Consider the following 16,874-nt stretch of genomic DNA (forward strand, 5'->3'; position numbering starts at 1 on the left):
AAGAAATACATTTTCTCCATAAGGCAATCATAGCTTTGTGCTCAGGAACACTAGACAGCAAGCACTTCAGCACTACACTTGGCGGGGGGCGGGGGGGGGGCATTTTAAACAGCTACATCACCAACAAAAAGCACAACAATGTGAAAAACATGATACTAAATACATTATGAAGAAGTTACTTGTTTACAGTATAAAAGCTGAAAAAGGCAGAGCACAGTCTTCTTTGACCTCAGTTGGGAACATGAACATCAGGTGAATCAAATTTCTTGCTGTTCTGCACGTCTCAAAATGATCACAAAAGCGCAGCCAAGTAGTGATTTGGGGGTTACGACTACATTTTAATGAGGAGGGTAATTTACAAATACAGACTCCATGAATAACAAGGGTCAACTCTACTATTTTGAATAATTTAGTCTTCCTTTTCTCCTGCTAAAAGGGTTATGGAGGGGCGCCTGGGTGGCTCAGTCCATTAAGCGTTGGACTCCTGATTTCGACTCATGATTCTGAGATAGTGCCCCGCATTGGGCTCTGTACGGACAGCGCGAAGCCTGCTTGGGTTTCCCCCTCCCCCGCATGCATGCGCTCTCGCGCGCTCTCTCTCTCTCTCTCTCTCTCTCTCTCTCTCTGTCTCTCTCCCTCTCTCAAATAAATAAATAAACTTAAAAAAAAAGATGAGGGGCGCCTGGGTGGCGCAGTCGGTTAAGCGTCCGACTTCAGCCAGGTCACGATCTCGCGGTCCGTGAGTTCGAGCCCCGCGTCGGGCCCTGGGCTGATGGCTCAGAGCCTGGAGCCTGTTTCGGATTCTGTGTCTCCCTCTCTCTCTGCCCCTCCCCCGTTCATGCTCTGTCTCTCTCTGTCCCAAAAAAATAAACGTTGAAAAAAAAATTTAAAAAAAAAAAAAAAAAAAGATGAAGTGAAGAGAACTAGCCAGTGCAAAGATTCAGCCGCATCTGAGAAAAACAATCATCAGCGCCATCTCTGCCCAGCTAAGCAGTGTCTTCAGTCAGGGTAGCAAGGATGTGAGCAGATGGTCCTATTTCTGCCCCAGCCCCCATTCTCTCTTGTGTATGAGCACCTAAACTTTACTTCCTTCCTTCGGTAGCCAATCTGCTCTCCACATTCAGTCACTTGTAATGCTTAGTAGCCAACATCCTTGAACCTCTCTCCTTGGTCTTTCTGTAGCTTCTGCTTTGCAACTCTCAGACCCTGGGTCAGTCAGAATGGATGGTGAGAACGTACTGGTTTGACTGTTATAATGTTTCCACTTTTACAGAACACACATGGTTAAAAATTGGGGATTTTGATGAGGAATGGCAGGATGGAGTCACCTGATTTCAGAATGCCAAATGGTTTTCTACTCTTGTGTCAGTCCCCTTGAACATTTGGAATGGATGGAGAATTCTAGCAGGATTTAGGACCCAGTTAACAGCTGGTGCTCAGGTTAGTCTACTTGGAGGCCTCAGCCTGATGGAAGGAAAGTTCTCAAGCCTGATTAGGGTTCTAGCAAGGAGCCCAGGTTAACGTTACATAGCTTGTATTATTTTGTCCTGGTCAGGCACAATGTCAAGTTGTCAAGGATACAAACAAAGTTCAACAGAGGAATGATGGAAGAAGCGGCTTTGGGAGGAACAGGCTTAAAAAAAAAGAGAGAAGAAAAAAGAAAACCCACACAATGACATCTTGATTAGAAATGACAAATGTAGCAATTGTTTTAACTAGAATTAAAGGCAAAATATCAAAACATGTTTCTTCATCTTAGGCTTCAGTCTTCAAACCCTCTGTAAATTCCCCAGCCACCCCATCACTTCCTTTAAAAGGATCATTTCATCCTCTATCTGGGCCTGAAGTTACACTATGAAAATACATAAAAATGTCCTGAGTTAACTAAAAGTACCTCGATTGTGAACATTCTAGAAATTAGGAGACACTTGGGAGCGAAACTCTATCAACTCCCTAGAAGAGATTAATATGCAGATTGGTACCAACTGAGGGGGAAAAAATGCCTCAAAACTCCTCAGATAGTAACCAGAATTAACCCCGTGGTAATCTCAAACCCTTTGTGAGACTGGCTTATTCTCTCCATGAAACTGAGGCTTGGAAAGGTGGTCCTGCTCCAGGCGGGTCATCCAGCTGACTCTGAAGCCGGTGCCCATTCTCCCCCAATCACACAGAGCATGCCATCCCACTGGGCGTGACCTTGTGACAATCAGGGACCCTAAAGTATATGACGGGTCTTCTGAAAAGTCGGATTTCACTGATTGGAGATTGGGAGAGTGTCCCAGTGGATTCTCTTAAACTGCAGACATTTCTCCCTTCTCCGTATCATCATGGCCAAAATTTAACTGAAGTATCTGCAAGAAAATTGCAGTTAGAAAGCTCACAGGGACCCTACTAACATTCTAAAGAAAGCTTCAGTGAGAACGAGGAGGGGAGAAATGCTGGAGCAAGCAGAGCAGTCAGGGAATTAATGACAGACACAGCCTGTCTCATTTTCATGCAAGCAAACACCATCACAAATGCTTTCAAAGGTCAAGTGCAGTGAGTGAGGTAATGCTGTTTGGGGAGTGAAATAAACATTACTTCGGTTTTGCTCTGGGAAGGGTTTTTGTATGTGTTTGTTTTTCTCCCTTTTTCATTTTCCTTCTCCTTCTGTCTCCCAGCTTTGAATGCCTTACCCTTTTAAATCAAAATTGTTCTCACCACCCCCATTTTGCCCAGTCTCCGTGAAAAACGTTTTATAGCCGTCCCTTGAGCCTGCAGATTTTCTCAAGACCCTTCTGCTCGGCAGACACTATTTTCGTACAAGGTCTGGAGATTTTAAGACTGTGGAAAATGACGTTGGATTTGACTTGGCAGAACCAAGGGGGCAGAGAAGGTAAGGGAGGGGGAGAGAAGGAAGGAAGGGTCTCCTGTTCAAAATAATCTCAATTTCCAACCAATAACACCGCGTAAGTTCAGCATTTTCGTAGATAGTCTTTAACAGTTTCACAAGATTTTTTTTTCCTCGCTTTCAAAATGTGCTTTCAACAGTCACGCGGTTTTCAAATGAACTGAAAGGAGTACTGTGTTCAGAGGGACAAGGATGGGCTATAGCATATGCCTGGAGAGACACAAAAGCTGCTTTATTTAAATGTATGTTTGCCCTGGCAGGAATTCGGAAACCTACCTGTACATAATCCACACTTCGTCCCAGTGCTCTGAAGGCCGTGTACATGACTTCTCTTTTTCCACCCCATTTTTGCATGATGCAAATACTCTTGTTGGACAAGACCAACTGGGTGACATGCTGTGAGCTTTCCTTATGTGACTCATCCGTCTCACCAGGACCTTTCTCATGGAAGTTGTTCTTCCAGATATAAGTGGCTGATTTGTCCCTGCCCATGACTTCACTAAAGATGTCCATCATGTAAAGGTCATCTTCTGAGTTCCCATCTATGACCATGACAACTTTAATCCCGGGGTAGGTTAGCCTTTTCACAGATTGCAAACATTTTCGTAAGTAGTCTGGATCTTCTTGATACGCGGCGATGCAAAGAGCAACGGTTTTGTTCAATTTAATGGGCGTTTCTAAGGATTTTTTCATTTTTCGGTGCTCCAAAAAGGCAAACAGACTTTGGATGATGAGGTGTGATGCTAAAAAGGCACCATACAGTCCAAAAGAGAAATAGTAATTATCTGTTTGGATAAACTGGTAGCCAACAATGTAAGCAGCTGTGATTCCAAGGAGGAGGGAGACTCCAAAAAGTGTGGTTCCAATTATTCTCAGGATACAGAGAAACCTCTCACAATGCATCTGTAATATAATCAAATGATACTCTTGGTTAACCACTCTTGCCCCATACTTGTTATACACATGGTTTCACGGGGAGTGTTGGACTAGAAGCACTCAGGAGCTCCAACCTCACTTTCTCACTTAACTAGCTAAGTGACTTTCTGCACCTCAATTTGCTCATTTGCACAACAGGGATACGGATGTCCTTCTGGTGGACCTCAGAGTGCTGTTTCAAGGATCAAATGAGATGACGGTGGCAAGGCTCTACTGAAAAGCACAATGTGTTAGGGGAGCCTGGGCGGCTCAGTCGGTTAAGTGTCCAATTTCGGCTCAGGTCATGATCTCACGGTTCGTGAGTTCAAGCCCCACATCTGGCTCTCTGCTGTCAGTGCAGAGCCTGCTTTGGATCCTCTGTCTCCCTCTCTGTGCCCCTCCTCAAATTGCTCAGGCAAACACACGCACACTCTCTCAAAAATAAACCTTTAAAAAATAATAATAAAATCAGTTAAGGAAGAAAGAGCATCACGCTTCATTTCAACAGGTAAATTTCCCATCCTTTTAAAGCCGTAATACAAAAAAAACTTAAAAAGAAGAAAGTAAACAAAAAATAAAAAGATGCTTCTAAGCTGAAAAACAAAAAGCTGTGATACATTAGACCTGAAACACATTTCAGCTCTTAATAACAGCCAATTTTGGGGCGCCTGGGTGGCTCAGTCGGTTAGGCGGCCGACTTCGGCTCAGGTCACGATCTCACGGTATGTGAGTTCGAGCCCCGCGTCGGGCTCTGTGCTGACTGCTCAGAGCCTGGAGCCTGTTTCAGATTCTGTGTCTCCCTCTCTCTCTGACCCTCCCCCGTTCATGCTCTGTCTTTCTCTGTCTCAAAAATAAATACACGTTAAAAAAAATAAAATAAAATAAATAAATAACAGCCAATTTTGTACTCCTCCCTATGGTCTGTGTATCTTCTGAATAAGGTTTTGAACAACCAGAGTAGAGAAGAACTATATATTTTTTTGTATTTCCTGAAGTATCTCCAAGGCTGAACATAGAAGAGGTACCTGGTAGACTTTTGTTAGTTTGTTTTTCTTTTGGGCCCAACTTTTCCTGGACCCAACTCCAGCGTGTCAGGGAAAGGTTCCTCACCCAACAAACAGTTCTCCAGACAACAGTGGGTGTCCCACAATTTAACTCAATTCTGACACCATCCCTAATAGCATCAGACTCCACAGGTTAAGGGTTCAGTCCCACAAGACTGTCACTCATCTCCCCAACTTCAGACACCAGTCCCAAGCCCAGGTTGTTACCTGTACTTCTAACCAACTGGCTCTAAACCAGAGGTTCCCGAGACCTGCCCACATTGGGTTTGATTAGTTTGCTAGAGTGGCTCACAGAACTCAGGAAACCTGCTTACCCGCTCGATTACTGGTTTATTATAAAAGGACATTACTCAGAAGCAGCCAGCTGAAAGGGGGGTATGGAAAGGGCACAAACTTCCATGTCTCTCCAAGAGCACCACTCTCCCCAAATCTCCGTGTGTTTTAAAATTTGGAGTTGACTTCACCCTAACTAAGACAACCCGAGGTAATGCAGAACAGCCTGGAGACCAGGATTCTAGCTTGTGGACGTTATTTTCTTTTGTTGGATGGAGATAATAATATTTGTCAGGGACCCTTCACAGAGCTGCGGTGAGGAGCCAAATCAAAGTGTTTCTGAGGGGGGTTTAAAAAGCCAAAACACGGGGCGCCTGGGTGGCGCAGTCGGTTAAGCGTCCGACTTCAGCCAGGTCACGATCTTGCGGTCCGTGAGTTCGAGCCCCGCGTCAGGCTCTGGGCTGATGGCTCAGAACCTGGAGCCTGTTTCCGATTCTGTGTCTCCCTCTCTCTCTGCCCCTCCCCCGTTCATGCTCTGTCTCTCTCTGTCCCAAAAATAAATAAACGTTGAAAAAAAAAATTAAAAAAAAAAAAGCCAAAACACAATCCAGTTTAAAGTATCGACATTACACTATATGCTAACTCACTTGGATTTAAATAAAATAAAAAATAGACAAAGTATCAGCTAACAAGGAAGCTAAAACAACCAAACACAGATGTGCTCCCCTTCCAGCACTTCTACAGGACATCACAGTATGTAACCTGGGAGGCTGATAAAGGGAACCCCAACACGAATGGAAAGTTCACGGTGCCGGGGAACAGTTCCAGTGAGAGGCAAGAGAGCACAGCATCCCTTGTTAATTAAAACAGCTGACAGGATGCTGAAAACTCCCACCGGGCACCTTAACGAATGCCTAAAGGTGCTGGGAGCACCAGACTTGGAACTTGTCGTTTCCAAGACGTGAGTCATTCTCACAAGAGTGAAAAATTTCAAGGGGACTGCAACGCTCAGCCAGGGAGAAGCTGAAGTGTGTGCTTCGCTTGGGTTTAAAATCACCATAGCCAGCAAAAGTACTGCCTGCCATTCTTTTCCATTATTCACATTTTCCTTGCTTTTATCAGCACACGTGGACAAAGAGAGTGTTTGCGTAGCATCTGCTGGCCACAGCTGGAGGGGGAACACCCTCTTACATCATAGGAGTCTACAGAATGTCCCTTTGAAGCCTGGGAAAAGTTGCTAGTACACTGCAGCAGCCTGGTTAAAACTGAACCTTTCTATTTCTGAGATGTATCGTATTATTGCCCGGTAAGACACATGCAGCATATGTCAGTACAGGCCAAAGGGCAAAAGGCACATTTTCAGAGCCAACTTTACGGAGGGAATACATTGATCTCAAGGAGTGACACACAGTGTGTGTTTCTTTATCATTTCCCCTGGGCAATTGCATAGATATGGGCACCATATGTGTGAGACTTTCTGAGACAATCCCCAATTCAGATACTCTGCTTCATAAGCAAAATCTCCTCAGACATATGGCTTCATTGTTCAATTGGAAAATACGGTAGTTCCGTCCTGGAGCATAAGAGTTTACTGCTAAAGAGAGAGACGACTTAGAAATCTACCTTCCGTAAGTATGTAAAACATAGAAGTTGGATTTTATTTTAATTATTTTTTTTGCCCACATCAAACTTGAATTGATTTTTAAGCTGCTATTTGATTGGATACCAATTATTCACCAGTACGAGTCTTCACAGAATTCTAAGCCAAACCAAGCGTAAAGAATAGATTGATGCACCCTAATGTAAGTTCCACAAAGTCAACAGATTTTTCTAAATCTACTTTTGCTAATGTGCCCCAAGGACCTAAAACCCTGCCTGGCTTACAGGTGGTATTCAGTAAATATTTGCTGAATGAATTCCTGTAACTTTATGCATCAACATCGTCATTGACCTCGTTGTTATATCTGCTAACGTTTATTCACCATTCATTAGGTTCCAGGCAGTGGGCTAAGTATTGTCTATCTTATTGAATGGCATGATCCCATTTAATCCTAACTACTTTAGGTGATAAATGTATTCTTAATCTCATGTTACAAATAACATACACATAGGATGAGGAAACCAAGACTCTAAGTATTTAAGTAACAGTCTCAAAACCAGAAGTAGGATCCGCATGGTAGCATAGAGCCAGGTTACTGTACTCTCAGTAAATATTCGCTGAATAGATTTGATTTGTCATGACAAAACAGGCAGCTTCCTTTTGTTTCCGGCTAATAAAACATGTTGTGCAAGGACAAGTTAGAAAACTCTTTTTCCCGTTATTATGGAAAATGGGGAATTGACACTCAGGTACAGATACAAGATTAGCCAACATGCAGAGACTTCTGGGTTCTTAGACTTTTCTGCGTGGATGCAGCTAAAAGGGACAGAGAATGGGGTTATCCCAGAGAAAGCTGGTGGTTCCATCTATGCAACAGCATGTTATCACCGCCTACAGCCAAAATCCTGCTTTACCTTAAGAAAGGCACTGCTACATTCATTGTTCCACCTGCAGAGCAGATAGATAGAAGCCTTGCTGTGAGCTCACATACCCCAAGTAGGACTCTATAGGTCAATGGATAACGGAGCCTTTCTTCCTCCTATTCTTTCTATTAACCAGAAGGCAAGGTGGGATGAGCTGGAATGACAGCCGCTTCCATGGCACTAAGGGGTGCAGGGGTGAGAACTGAGTTCCCAAAGCTTCATAAAGTGGTCCTTCTGTTTTAGATTTGGGGAAAAAGAGGAAGTGAATTCAAATTAGTCATCAGCATCTGGGAAAGGCTACAGAGTTAGAACTAAGGGATATCTCTTCAGAGAGGTCTCAGCTTACCATTCTCTTCTTTTTTTTTTTTTTAATTTTTTTTTAACGTTTTTATTCATTTTTGAGACAGGGAGAAACAGAGCATGAACGGGGGAGGGTCAGAGAGAGGGAGACACAGAATCTGAAACAGGCTCCAGGCTCTGAGCTGTCAGCACAGGGCCTGACGCGGGGCTCGAACTCACGGACTGCGAGATCATGACCTGAGCCCAAGTCGGCCGCTTAACCGACTGAGCCACCCAGGCGCCCCTACCATTCTCTTCTAAAATGTCTCCTCCACCCTACCTTCTCTTCACTCCCTGTCACTCTCCCCGGACCACACTTGATTTTCCAACGAGCCCTATGTACGTTCTATGGCTACAGGGACTTGATTATCTCAATCAACTGTGTGTTCTTGTACCAAAGACAGAGGCTGGCGCATAGTAGGCATCCAATAAATATATTTTGAATAAATGAGTAACTCCTTTTGCACTTGGGTGGGTCCCTCTCCTTTCTTTACTGCAGTGGCAATGAATATATGTTGAACCCTTAATACCCCTCATCCTAAAGGGGTTTTTTTCTTTCTTTTTCTTTTAATTATTTTATTTTTTTAAGTTTTTTTATTTTGAGAGAGAGTGAGCACAGAGAGGAGAGTAGAGGGGAGAGGCAGAGAAAGGAGAGAGAGAGAATCCCAAGCAGGATCTGCACTCTCAGCACAGAGCCTGATGTGGGGCTCAAACCCACGAAACTGCAAGATCATGACCTGAGACGAAACCAAGAGTCAGATGCTTAACAGACTGAGCCATCCAGGTGCCCCTTTTTTTCTTTCTTTTTAAAAGACAAGTTCCATAATTTCTTGCCCAGCTACCTAAACATAATGGTTTGTAAGAAGTACCAGACCAACTGTAGACCTTTGGATAATAAAGTGAGAAAAGGCAAATGGCCCTCCAAAAGCGTTTCCAGAAACTGTCAGTTACAATTTGAGGAAACTTATGAATTCAGGGGTCAAGTGTGGGTCATGGGGGATAATGAGATCATCTTTTATCTACTTGAAATCTGGAACTCTTACAATATTTATGGTGCATTGATCCATACACTGTTTTGCGTTCGGCTCTAATAACGTGTGCGTGTGCGTGCGTGTGTGTGTGTGTGTGTGTGTGTGTGTGTGTGTATGTATATGTCCTGGTCCCTCTGGAACCAGACTGAAGTGGGATAGATTCCTGGCTTTTCCTTTTAATGGCATGGCAACATTGGGAAAGCCACATAATACTTGCCATCTTTAGTTTCTTCATCTATAAAGTGGAAATAATCCCACTGACTTCACACAACAGATTCTTAATTTAAAAGAGAGAACTCATTTAAGTGCCTAAAAAGAATTATCAACAGCTAGAGCTCAGTGATGTTAGATCTCTGCCACTTGTTGCCTGCCCACTAACTACCTAATCAGCCTGACTCACTCCCCTGCCCTCTAATCCACTGCTAGTTAACTGTGGCATAGGGAAAAGACTAGCAGGACTGGGAAGAAATGGGTTCAAGCCCAAGTTTGGCCTCATATTAGCTACCTGACTTCAGGCAAATCACCTGAGGGTTCCTGTGAATGAGTCATGTGTCCTTAGACAATCGATTATCTCTGAACTTCAAATTTTAGGGACAGGATGGAAACTTTATTTTCATATTGTAGCCACCCATAGCTGGGTGTCTATAAGAAGGATGAATGTAGGTTGCAATGTGGGCATGTTCTTCATCATGGTCATCTGAAGGAGGAGTACAAAGAGTACATTTTTGGTATCTACTCCTGAGCCTCAGTTCCTCATCTGCAAAATGGGAGTGCAACTTTTTTGCAGGCTTACTGTAAGTAGGTAAGGACTATATATATTTATTGCAGCTTCAATGGGATACCAGTGGTTTTGATGTAAAGGAAGAGTAACTTAAGGGATAAAGTGCACTTGTCTCTCTTCCTCATTATATTCTCAAATCCACTGAAGACCAAGTTGGTGTCTTTTTAACTTGTAGCCGATATTTACACATACAAAGGCTCAAAGGCCAAAAGGAGATACATAAAGAATATTTGTTTAGAAAATGCATTGCTCAAAATCACATCTCATAAAGAGAAGGACTGGTTCTGGAACACAGGTTTTCTTTACCCCTAAACTCATTGTATGGAGGATGGGGGTGCTAAGCCTCAAATCATATGTAGATCACAATTAAGAATATTAACTTAGGCAGGTGACACTGGCATGGAGCACGGAAACCCACATCTTTATACTACAAGACATTCTTTGCTTGTAGACATTTGCCTGCTAACAGTGGATTAGGAAACCATGGTGGTGAGCACAGGTTAAAAAGTCGTGGTTCCCAAATTTTGATGTACGTCCAAATTAACTCGGGGGATCTGTAAAAATTACTGATATGCGGCTCCTACGACATCCAGAGTTAATTGGTAGGGGGTGCTAACAGGGCATCAGTAATTTTCAAATCTCCATAAGTGATTCTAATTGCAACAAAGTTTGGCCATCACTGGGTTAAAGTCTAAGAAAACCCCAGTGATTTATTTGGATCGATACGCATTCCTCCATGCATATTGCCTCTGCTACTGTCCTCAACTAGAAATCCGAAAAAGTACCAAACGGAGCCTCTCAATAGTCTTCACATTAGAGAACATTACCCTCTGGGACATATTAGAGCACATGACCCTCATCTTGTCCCCTTCTGACCTCCTCTCCCTCTCTGGCTTTGAAGTTGGCCTTTGTCTCTCCAGTCCCACTGCATCGATCCTGGCAGAGACCCTGGAGCCAAGCTCGCAAGGTTAGGCAATAAGCCTTTCAAAGGCCTTGTCACCCCAGCTGTGTCTGCACCCACAGCTGTAGGTTTCGGATTTCTTCCTCATTTGTACCATCAGCAATGATCCATGACCCCCAGGATGCCAATTCGCCCAACTGCCCTATTGGTTGAGTTTCACCGCCATAAACTTCATCCTAGAGTTCAGTGTGGCAAAGGGGAGAAAGTTTGCAAAAACAAAAAAAAAAACAAAAAACAAAACAAAATTTGGCATGGAATCTTAGTTCTTGAAGTTCCTCCATTGGCTCTTGGGCACACTATCTTTTAGGTCAACACCCCATGTAACCATATGTGCCACAAGTGCCAAGGCTCTTCACAAAATCCTTCCTGATCTCTCACAAATGTGATTTCTCCTCAATTTAAGCCCTCAGAAAACTTGACTAGTCCAGCCACAGCATAGTCCAGTTCAAGGGCATTATATTCAAGATTTATTGGATTAAATTTCATCCACACTCCTCACACTGTGACTTTGATTGAGTTGTTCAACCTTTCTGAAGCAAGATTCCTTTAATTACAAAATTTTCTTGATGTGGGTTTGGCCCATATACATTAGATATAATGTATATAAAATAGGGGCGCCTGGGTGACTCAGTGGGTTAAGCATGGGACTTTGGCTCAGGTCATGATCTCGCGGTTCATGAGTTCGAGTCCCCTGTGAGGCTCTGTGCGGATAGCTCAGAGCCTGGAACCTGCTTCGAATTCTGTGTCTCCCTCTCTCTCTGCCCTCCCCCACTCACACTCTGTCTGTCTGTCAAAAATAAACAAACATTAAAAAAATAAAGTATCTAACTCAGTGCCTGATACATTTTAGACATGTAATAAACAGTAGCCATTATTTCACTTTTTATGGGTCCTCTTCTGTCTTGCCTTACACTGTGGTTATTTATAGACTTCTTTGAGTATATTTTTTGTATGACAAATTCCATTAAAATGTGAACTGCATCTTGTTTTTGTTTTTTAGTTTGCAGTAAAATGATGCATCTTAGAGGCATTCTTTTGTAAATATTTTATTATTTAAGTTAAAGAAATATTTAAGAGTGTGACCTCATTATATTTGTTTTGACTTCTATACCAACAACATTTTTCTAGATTGTGAGGGGCACCTGGCTGGCTCAGTCAGTAGAGCATGCTGCTCTTGATCTCGGGGTCAGGAGTCCAAGCCCTACTTTGGGTGCAAATTCGAAAGACAGATTGTGGACAAGGCAGTATATATACAAACTCTATAAATCTATATGTATTGGTGACATTCGAGATATACTTGAATAATTTAAGGTATATGCCGTGGGGCGATACTTATTCTAGGCAGATTGCCACTGGAGAGAAAAGGATTAAAACCAACTTGAGGTGGAGGTGATTTTTCTACAGGGAGCTGTCTCCCCCAGTCAGCTGTTGTACTAGCTGCCACTGGCTCTGTCCTTGCAGGCTCCTAGAGGAACACAGCCTGAGTGAAGGTGGATTTAAAAACAAAAACAAGCAAAAAACAAAACAAAACAAAAAACAACCAAAAACCAAAACAGAACCCAGAAAGAGACAGTGGAGTTTATGATCTGTTCTCCAATTACATTAACTCATCACTCCCATATTATGTAACAGTCAGGATGCTGATAATGTAACAAACTACTTGCTCTTAGATTGAAAAATGTAACTGTGTGACTAAGCCACAGGGATAAAAGGCGCGTAGGGAACAGAATCCCTGGTATTGCAATATGTTTGTACGATACCAGGGGCAGGGGGAGCTACATTGGTGGTGAGCACAGGATGAAGAGCAGACTTGTTGAGTCACTATGTTATACACCTGAAACCAATGTAACACTGTGTGTGAACTATACTTTCATTTTTAAAACTATGACAATGTAATATAGCTTTGCCAAAGGAGACCTACACATCGCTCCCCAAGGGCTTTCCCCACAGTTCCAATAATAGATACTAAATGAATCAGTCTGTGCTTAAAATGTCAAAAAAAAATTGTTTTAAAAGAAAGCTGGTAAGGAAACCATGTGTAAAATAAGAGTTTATGAAATTCAAAACTGTGAGGCTATTCTATAAACCTACCAAAAGTTATTAGTTCCAATCTGACTTACTTTCTAGTAAGTTTCTTATTCGTTTGCTGCCCAAGTCCTGTGTTCCAGGAAGGTTAACCTACTACATCTTTGCTTTGTGGAGAGTGACATGCAAATTTGATGCTAATCGTCTATTTAAGAACTTCATTTTTATAAGCTGCATAACTTTCTCTGGTAAAGAGTTAGTTCCAGGTACAACACAAGCAACTGAGGTAATATACTTTTGTCAATGTATCTACAAGACAGTTTTCTATACCCCTCAGGAAATACATAAATTAAAAAATGTGAATAGGAGTAATGATATTCTAATGACAATGCTGTCATCCAGAAATATTTACCTAGAATTCTGAATACTTGTTCCAAAATTGCAAACTCACACATGACATAATATAGACACTAACATAAGCACGTTAAAGAGTTAACCTTTTATTGAAAACGTAAAAGGGCCAAGCAGTGGGAAAAACCTGAGATGTGGCATGATGGATATTAAAAATGTAGCACCTCAGTGGTTCCTGTAATCGTATCTAGCAACTAGAAAAACACAGCAAAAATATAATTAATGAGTCAATTTGCACACATTGGTATGAAAAGAAAAAGTTTAGAATTTAAGTATTCTTTTCAATCCTATTCTGTAAAATTTAAAACAGTATCTCCAAATAATTTGATGGACACAAATATTTGTCCTAGCCAATTCTATATAAATGCACATTTTAATTTTAAACCTTTCGTCACTGCATATGTATTTGAATAAGTGTTGACCTTTTAAAAAGTGGTTAAAAAAAACCTTTCTAAACAATTATAATCTTGTTTAACACTTCCAAAGGTACATTATCATACTCCCTCACTGCAGTGAAAAAAATCTGCGAGGGGGAAAAAAAAAAGGGCTTGAAATCTACAAAGGGCAGCGAAGTCTTTCCCCCCCTTGGCAGTCACCTCAGTTTCTCAGCAAAGCCCAACTACCAATACCCTTCACTTTACTCTCAATACTGAGCTGAGAGTCTATATATACTCAGGCCTCCAGTTCGGGAAAGCCCTTCGCGGCCAATCAGGGCTCCCCGACCTATTGCGTCACACCTCCCCCCCAGGGTGTGACGTCAAAGGCAATCCCAGGCCAGCCACGTGGGTTGGAGCGCAGCGTTTCTGGGCAGCAGCTCGGGAGACGCCCGGCTGCAACGGTCCCCAAGCGTGGGGAACCGGGCAGGGAGGGGCCGGCAGGGCTCCTACACGCACCTTCTGGGCGCGCGGCTGCAGCGGCTCGCACGCCCTGGAGGCGCGCAGGGTCGCAGAGTCCAAGTACTCCGCGCGCGCGTTCGGGGGATGGAAAAAGAGGCGCTGGCACCTAAGCCGGTGTAATAGGACCCGGGTCTTGTAAACCCTCCTCCCCAGGCACCGCCTCTCCGCTCCCAGCCCCTCTTTCCAGCCTTAATTATCCTTTCAGCGCCGTTTCCCCTCGGCTGCGTTTCCCTGGCCGGAGGGGAAGTGCTCTCTCGCCTCCCCGTCCGGCCCGCGCACAGACCCTCCTTTCAGACCCGCCCTCCAGTTCACGGGGACCCGTTTCGGAGCCCTCGCTCACGCTGGGCGGGAACCAGCGTGACCAATTCCGCCCAAGGTGTTGATTATCCATCCCAACCCTGCCTCTGGCTCGCCTCCCACTTCGCCCCAGCTCCCGCGCGCCCCCGTCCCCCCCTCCCCAGGCCGGGCGCTGGGGACGGCACCCCCAAGCCCCCCACCCGCGCGGCCCCGCGCTGCAGCTGCGAAGAGAAGCGCCAGCGTGCTCCGTGCCACGTCGGAGTTGGCTCCCGGGACGTTGCAGCTGCCTGCGCTGCAGCGCGCGGTCCCCACGCACGCCCTGCCCCCGGGCGGCGGCGAGCAGAGGTTCGCGCGCCCTCCTCCCGCTCGGGTCGGCGGCTGCCACCGCTTGTGTCCGGGACCCCTGGCCCAAGTAAGGCTCCAGGAGCCGGGCTGAGCCCGGGCAGACCGAGCCTGACACTGCCTTGGGGTCCAGGGAGTGCAAAGGACGGGAAGCCCGGGAAAGTGGGAGTGGCCGAGCGAGGCCGGTAGCTGCGAGGAGGTGGCGAAGGACCCTCCTTCTCGGAGGGTCTCGGCCCCCAGGAGCTGGGAGCCCAAATCACTTTAACCCTTTGCATTCCAAGTAAGAAGCGGGTTTCCCACTTACAAGTAAAAGGCACTGAGCTGGCTGTTCCAGGGTTTTCCTCCCGACGTAGAGGGGGGGGGGGGGAAGAACGGAAGGGAAGGGATGGGAAGGGAAGGGGCAAAGGGAGGGGGGTGGCTGTGCGAAATGCATTTTCCTTGCACAGTGGAAATTCTGGTTTCCTAGCCCGGGAGCCCCTCTGCGGCTCCGGAAGATGAGGAGTGGAAAAGTACATCTCGGGACGTGCAGTCTTTCCCAGGCAGAGAGGTTACCTGTGTTCCCAGAAAGGCAGCGGATTTCTGCCGAGCGCCGCAGGGATCGGGAAAGCCAGGATTATATTGCCAAGCCTGACAGTGATCTGAAATATCCCCTGATTTTCAGTCTGTTGGAAATTATCAGACCTCAAACTTCTCTGTCGAAAACTAGCTTTACAATTTTTTAACACTTATGTGGGTAATTTCTTCCCTCTCCCTGGCCTATTCGGGGGCCCTCCTGGTTCACCATATCGCGCCAGTGTAACGTACCTTGTTCAGCTCTTGGTCATAAAGTTGTCCTCAGACTGTCTGTGTGGTCCCGGAGGGTCGGTGGCGGGCAGTTTCCAAAATTGAGGTAATAAGAGATCAGATGAATTTGAGACGACCGGCCAAAAAAAATAAAAAATTTAAAAACAACATTTAAAAAGGATGGGGGGGTAGTCTGAAATGTTTGGTTCACCCCCACTTTAAAAGGAAATTTCACCACTATTCTTTTTAATATTTCCGTTGCACTTCAGTCTAATTCTTAAAAGAAAAATTTGTGCTTTAAAAATAAATTAACTTTATTTTTATTTTATTATTATCATTATTATTATTATTATTATTATTATTATTTTGCTCCAGTTCCCCCTCCCCTGATAACGGAAAGTCTCTTTTCTTTTTCGTATCAAGAAAAGCCCGGTGAAGTCTCAGCAGAACCCAGGAAGCGCAGAATCGGGAGAAAGTCTTTGGCTGGGGCTGGTTCAAGTCCCTGGTTCAATGGGCTGCTGGAAGCCAGGACTGGGTAATTCTTTCCAGACGTCTTGACTTCTCCTTCCTCGCTGTTGTTGCCTTTCTGCCTCCTCCAACTTAAGGGGGTCTTAACAAGGGAGCTGGTGGGTGTTTTAATAGGGCGGAGGAGGGAGTGGGGGTTGAGGGGAGTGGAGAAGGGAGGTGCGGACTGGGGAACCCGGGGGGAGGGAACTGGGAGCGCGGGCGGGCGGGCGGGAGGCGGGGAGGGGGAGAGGAAGAAAGAGAAATTGGCCATTCAAAGCCCTCTCTGAGCTAGAGGCCGGTTCTAAACTCCAATGAATTCAATTAACTTGATTGCTAACGTGTGCAGAGAAATGCACTGCGCACAGGCTGGCCACCACCTGATTCCCTCCTTCCCTCCAGCGACGGAGCTGGGAGGCCGCGCTTTGCAGAAATCCCTCAGCTCCGGTCTGAGTTACAAGGATTCCCTCTTCGCGATAAACTCCCCAAACGGTTTAACTAATTTGCTGTGAGGCCAAATGGTGCCCTTAGGCTACTAAGTAACAGCCCTGGGGAGAGATAGCTGGGAGGTGTGTGTGTGTGTGTGTGTGTGTGTGTGTGTACACCTGGAACCTCCGAACGCCGGCAGCGACTCCAAATAAAATCGGCTACAGGTCTACCGCGTGTTAACCCTTTCTTCCCAGTAGCTCAAAAGTTTCTGAGCAGGCGTCAAGTGTCAAAGTCCTCCCTACACAGAAGTTTCGGTCTTGGGTGGCGGGAAAAGTGGAAACATAGTTATATTTTTTTCCTTCACTTGGCCTCCTCACGTAAAAACACGCAAGCAGCGAGCATTATAAATA

The 16,874-nt window shown here is 44.8% G+C and overlaps 1 protein-coding gene across 1 annotated transcript in view; it reads right to left on the minus strand.

The window, feature by feature from the left end:
- Window positions 1-16,150, minus strand: part of HAS2 (hyaluronan synthase 2) — a 28,803-nt gene extending 12,653 nt beyond the window's left edge. Inside the window, exons 1-2 of the mRNA XM_047841673.1 lie at window positions 15,553-16,150; window positions 3,167-3,793 (exon numbers count right to left, since the gene is read on the minus strand). Of these exons, the coding sequence (XP_047697629.1) occupies window positions 3,167-3,793 (627 nt within the window). The 5' untranslated portion in view covers window positions 15,553-16,150. The remainder of the gene's footprint in view (window positions 1-3,166; window positions 3,794-15,552) is intronic.
- Between the last annotated feature and the right edge of the window lie 724 nt (window positions 16,151-16,874).

Source organism: Prionailurus viverrinus, chromosome F2, assembly GCF_022837055.1.
Source record: "Prionailurus viverrinus isolate Anna chromosome F2, UM_Priviv_1.0, whole genome shotgun sequence".
NCBI classification, from domain to species: Eukaryota; Metazoa; Chordata; class Mammalia; order Carnivora; family Felidae; genus Prionailurus; species Prionailurus viverrinus.